The 6096-nt window shown below is 41.8% G+C and overlaps 1 protein-coding gene across 1 annotated transcript; it reads left to right on the top strand.

Moving 5' to 3' along the window:
* Positions 1-340: 340 nt before the first annotated feature.
* Positions 341-678, top strand: LOC106973114 (ATP synthase membrane subunit K, mitochondrial-like). The gene has a single exon (XM_053216630.1). The coding sequence runs from the start codon at positions 378-380 to the stop codon at positions 561-563; it is 186 nt and encodes a 61-aa protein (XP_053072605.1). The 5' UTR covers positions 341-377; the 3' UTR covers positions 564-678.
* The last annotated feature ends 5418 nt before the right edge of the window (positions 679-6096 follow it).

The following is a 6096-nucleotide window of genomic DNA, read 5'->3' on the forward strand; positions in this document are numbered from 1 at the left end:
GGTTGTTATCAACTTGTCATATTGGAAAGATAATACAATTTCAGCTGAATATTCCCTCTCCAGTCAAACGTTAATGAGATAATGAGCTCAGTTTAATTTCCTGGTAAGGACACCATTTTCAAATCACTAAGTCCCCAGACAATCCTGGAATTTCTCACCACCTTCATTCTTGGCGGCTTCATTTTTGCTGCCCTTCATTTACAAAGAAACCATACACGATGCAGTTTCCAATTTCTAGCACAACCTTTCCCCAGTTCGAATTTCATCTTAGCCTATATTTTATTTGCCTATCTGGTCCCACTGCCCATCGCCTTCATTAAAAGAGAGAGACACATAGGCTGAAGGACACAACCAGCGGAATTGGTGTCTTTTGCAAGATGGAAATCATGGCAGGTCCAGAAACTGATGCCCAATTCCAATTCACTGGTATGAAAAAATACTTCAGCTCTTACACTCTCACAGGTAGAATGAACTGTGTACTGGCCACATATGGAGGCATCGCTTTGATGGTCTTGTACTTCAAGTTAAGGTCTAAAAAAACACCAGCTGTGAAAGCAACATAAACAGATTTTAAAGTGTACCTCATCTGTTAAGTTCCCATGCCTGGAGAAGCTAATGTCAACTCACCATGTGGTACTCAATTTGTACAATAAATTATGAAACTGGAAAGAAAAAAAATGAGAGAGACAGACAGACTGACAGACTGACAGAGACTGGAATGGAGAAGACATTGCACTAGCGACTAAGAACACATACTAATAGACTAAGAGCCTATTCTTAGAGTGTGTAGCCCAGTGTAGATAACTGGCTGACCCACCTAAGTATTCTGTGCTGGGAAAAGGGGTGTAGCCTTGTGGGAATGCCATGGAGTATTTAATCCTGCTTGGAGGAATCAGAAAAGGCTTCTTAGAGGAGATACTTTTCAACTGAGCCTTCAAGGATGAATAAGAATACCCAAGGTGAAGAAAAGAAGATACGGATACTCCCTAAATGCTTGAAATACACCAGGGACTTCGGAGGTATGACAGGAAAGTGAAAGTGGATGAGTATATTGTGACCCGATGGGGGACTTGAATCCTATGTGAAGACGTTGTACTTCATCCTGTGATCTAAAGAAGTTTACCATGGGGGCGCCTGGGTGGTTCAGTCACTTAAGCGTCCAACTCTTGGATTTCAGCTCAGGTCATGATCTCACAGTTCATGAGCTCAAGCCCCGCATCAGGCTCTGTGCTGACAGCATGGAGCCTGTTTGGGATTCTCTCTCTCCCTCTCTCTCTCTCTCTCTTCTCTTCTTTTTTCTTCTTCTTCTTCTTCTTCTTCTTCTTCTTCTTCTTCTTCCTCTTCCTCTTCCTCTTCCTCCTCCTCCTCCTCCTCTCCCTCTCTGCCCCCCTCTCTCAGCCTCTCCTCCACTTGTGCTCTGTCTCCCTCAAAATAAATTAAAAAAATTTTTTTTCTAACTTACCATAGATTTTTTCAGCAAGGAAACAACAGCTTCAAAACTGGAAATCATGGTTAAAGTAGAAGTCAGAGAACTTGTCAAGGGAAATTTCAAAGACAAAATAGGAGGGGAGGAGACCCTAAAACAGGATATTGGGAGTGGACAGGAGAGAAAAGGGGAGGTAGGACACCCTCCTGCTTCCTAGTATCACAAGCAGATCTCCTATGAGCATTTCTGTTCTCATATCCTCCACACTTTAAACGTTTATCCGTTTCCCATCCCTCATGCACACTTCTGCTGAGAGCTAAAAACAAGGCTCTCTGCATTCATTTGAATCTCTTTTTATGTTTTGAAAATGAAGACTGGCAGATAATAATATCTCATCAGCTCGATTCCCAAAACACCAGCTGGTGGCCTCTTCGGGGTGACCTGGAACAAGCCACAGAGAGCGTGGTTGACTGTGCTTGCTGCTGATTAAGGCTAACCCCAGGTTCCACAGGCTGCGACAGCCAGCTGGGACACTGTTACCTTCCAGCAGATACTCCACGTCGATCTTCATTTGCACTGAAGGCACAGGCTCACACCTTTCATCAGAATAATGAGCAAAGACGCCCACAATAACGAAATTGGATTCTTTGTGTGATGGCGTCTCTCCCCAGTCTTTCCATCTGTACCAGTTCTCCATTCTCTCTGTCATGTCAGAAGGGGCTCAGTGACATGAATGCCTTCCTTCCTGATGATGTCTCCCAATCCAGGTTTGGAGTTAATTTTCTGAATTTGCTACTGTAACGTCTTCAGGATATTTCAGGGCAGGGGTCTCCAAGCAATATAATGGAATTTGTTGACAGAGCCCAGTGTCTCCAAGTCACCTGTCTTCTCAGTGGTCCCTGGGGGGTTTCTCTAGAGAGGTAAGCACAGCTTGATGAAGAAACCACTCCTGCTCTGCCCTTTTACACCCCAAGATGTTAACTAATTTTTTTGTCACCGCTTTCCGGAGCTATAATTCACATACCATAAAATTCATCTTTTGAAAGTATACAATTCAGTGGTCATTAGTACATTCAGAGTCATGCAACCATCATCACCATTTAATTTTAGAACATTCTCATCACCCTACAAAGAAAGTCCATACTCACAGCAGTTACTCTCCATTTCTCCCTCCTGCAAGCCCCTGGGAACCATTAATCTGCTTTCTTTGTGCTTACATATTCTGGACATTTCATATAAATGGAATCACACAATATGTGGCCATGATGTTTTCAAAGTTCATCCATGTTATAGCATATGTTGGTATTTCATTCCCTTTTATTGATAAATAATATTCCATTTTATGGATACACCACATATTATGTATCCATTCATTTGACGCGCATTTGGATTGTTTCCACTTTTTGGCTACTATGAATAATGTGCTATGAACATCTGTGTAAAAGTTTTTGCGTGGACATATGCCTTTGGCATATGCCTACAAATAGAATTGCCGGTTCACGTAGTAACTGTACGTTTAACATTTTGAAAAACTGTCAAACTATTTTCCAAAGTGGCTGCACCGTTGTGCATTCTCACCAGCAATATACGAGGGCTCCAATGTCTGCACACCTTCACCAACACTTGCTCTTATCCGCCACCTGTATTCTAGCCATGCCACTGGGTGTGAAGTGTTATCTCATTATAGGTTTGATCATATTCCTCTAATGACTAAAGACGTCGAGCATCCTTTTAAGTGCTTGTTGGCCATTAGTATGCCTCCTTTGGAGAAATATCCATGCAAATCCTTTGCCCACTGTATTTCACTGAAGTATAGTTGACACACAATGTTACATTAGTTTCAGGTGTACAACATAGTGATTGGACAACTCTACACGTTATGCTCTGCTCTCCACAAGTATAGCTACCATCTGTCACCATACAACGCTATTGCAATACCAAGGACTATATTCCCTATGCTGTGCCTTTTATTCCCATGACTGGAAGATTATATCTCCCACTCCCCTTCCCTATTTTGCCTATCCACCCCTCCCCTGCAGCAACCATCAGTTTCTTCTCTGTATTTGTGGGTCTGTTTCTGCTTTTAGTAGTTTGGGGTTTTTTGTTCATTTGTTTTGGTTTTTAGATTCCACATATGAGTGAAATCATAATGGTATTTGTCTTTCTCTGTCTGACTCATTCCACTTAGTCTGACACCCTCTAGGTCCAATGATATTGTCACAAATGGCAAGGTCTCATTCTAAAAACAGCTGAGAAATATCCCATTGTGCATTTATACCACATCTTCTTCATCCATTCATCTCTTGATGACTGTTTCCCTATCTTGGCGGTTATAAATAATGCTGCAATAATCATAGGCTTATGTACCTTTTTAGATTAGTATTTCCATTTGGGGGGAGAGTGGTAAATACTGGATGGTGTAAGTACTGGATCATATGGCATTTCTAGGTTTAATTTTTTTTTTAATTTTTTTTTTCAACGTTTATTTATTTTTGGGACAGAGAGAGACAGAGCATGAACGGGGGAGGGGCAGAGAGAGAGGGAGACACAGAATCGGAAACAGGCTCCAGGCTCTGAGCCATCAGCCCAGAGCCTGATGCGGGGCTCGAACTCACGGACCTCGAGATCGTGACCTGAGCTGAAGTCGGACGCTTAACCGACTGCGCCACCCAGGCGCCCCTCTAGGTTTAATTTTTTGATGAATCTCCATACTGTTCTCCTTCTTTGCCCATTTTTAATTGGGTTCTTTGGTTTTTATTGTTGAGTAGTAAGAACTCTGTATATATTCTAGATACAAATTCCTTATCAGGTATAGAATTTGCAGATATTTTCTCCCATTCTATAAGATGATTTTCCTTTTCCTTTTTTTCTTTTCATTTTTTTTAAATTTTTTAAGCACAAAACTTTTTAATTTTGATGAAGATCAAAGTATCTATTTTCATTGTTGTTGCTAGTGCTTTTAGTCCTATGTCTGAGAAAACAGAGCCTAATCCAAGGTTACAAAGGTTTCCCGTTATATTTTCTTCTAAGAGTTTTACAATTTTAGATTCCTTTGGAGTTACTTTTTGTATACAGTGTGAGGTGGAGGCCAGGACCTTAACAATGACTATACAATTTATTTTCCTTTCTCCCTTCCCTGTGGCCCGAATACACACACACACACACACACACACACACACACACACACACACACACAGACACCCCTCCTTCTCTGAAGGCCACATCCCTCAGTTGAAATCTCAGTTCCAATTCTGCAAAACTAGAACATTCTGGACCTCAGTTTCTTCAGGTATAAAAGGAGAGTAAACATACCTGCCATGTAGGATTGCCAGAAGATAAAGTGCAAAGGACCTTTCTACAGCTTCCATTAAACACTTCACTGCAGTTCCTCCTAAGAGAAACTTTGAGAGACTATTGTTCTAAACCAGCAGTCATCAAGCTTCAGTTTACAGCACGCTCATCTGGCAAGCTTGTTAATACCCAGATTGCTGATCACCCACTACTTTCTTATGCAGAAGTTCTGGGGTGGAGCTTGAAAATCGGCATTTTTTAAACTTTTTTTTAATGTTTATTTATTTTTGAGGCAGAGAAAGAGCATGAACAGGGGAGGGTCAGAGAGAGGGAGACACAGAATCTGAAGTAGGCTCCAGGCTCTGAGCGGTCAGCACAAAGCACGACACGGGGCTCGAACTCATGGACCGTGAGATCCTGACCTGGACTGAAGTTGGATGCTTAACTGACTGAGCCACCCAGCCACCCCCCAAAATTGGCATTTTTAACAGGGTCCCAAGTGATGCTGATGCTACAGGTCCAGGGACCAGAGGGAGCTTTGAAAATCATTAGGAATATAAAATGAATGTGTGGTGGAGAAGAGACCACTCCAGAGCAGAAGGAGAGCAAGTGCCCCAGACTAAAAGGACTCTCCTTTGATGAACTACAAGAACCAGTGGAAAAATTACAACTCACCATGTGAATTTGAATCCTATGTCTTATGTCTCTTCTGATGAAAGGCACCAGGAGATAAACTCTATTTTCCCCACATAATATATGCAACTTAACGAATCTTTATCTTGTCTTTGTAAGTAGCAGTATAGTTCTGGTGAAATTATTCTCTAAATATGTAAGACACAATTGGAATACTTGACCCAGATGAAGCCCACCTCATCCCTGCCTCTTCCTCTGGGATACCCTGACCCAGGCGAGAGTCTTCACATCATTGGTCCCAGTGCTAATTAACCCACACCTTAAGGTGACTATCCAACCGAGGGTCTCCCCTCTCCCTTACCTGGTCTAACCTGTACTTGCCCGAATCTCCTCTTTGAAATCTTATCTCACCTCCAAGCCCCTGTCATTGCTCCCATTTCTGGCACTCCAATCTTGGTGTTTATTCTTGATCTCCTTGGTGTCTGAAACGTTTCCATTTCTTGTGGATGTGAACTTGTTTCATCCCTCCAGCTCCAAGCGTCCCATGCCTCCTCAGTGTGGAAACCTTTAGATTGTAATAGTAAAATGTTCATGATACGTTAAAAAGCAGATGGCTTGATCATATGCCTGATACGATGCTGTATTATAAAAATAAGTGTATCTATACATAGAGATAGGTGTAAAATGTATACATCAGAAATTCAGGGTATTGTCACTTAGGATGGTTTTATATTTAGGAGTGTTTT

This window comes from Acinonyx jubatus, chromosome B1, assembly GCF_027475565.1.
Source record: "Acinonyx jubatus isolate Ajub_Pintada_27869175 chromosome B1, VMU_Ajub_asm_v1.0, whole genome shotgun sequence".
Classification (NCBI taxonomy): domain Eukaryota; kingdom Metazoa; phylum Chordata; class Mammalia; order Carnivora; family Felidae; genus Acinonyx; species Acinonyx jubatus.

Bases quoted from the DNA above. Each gene is read 5' to 3' on its own strand.
- LOC106973114 (XM_053216630.1), top strand. From the start codon at position 378: ATGGAAATCATGGCAGGTCCAGAAACTGATGCCCAATTCCAATTCACT.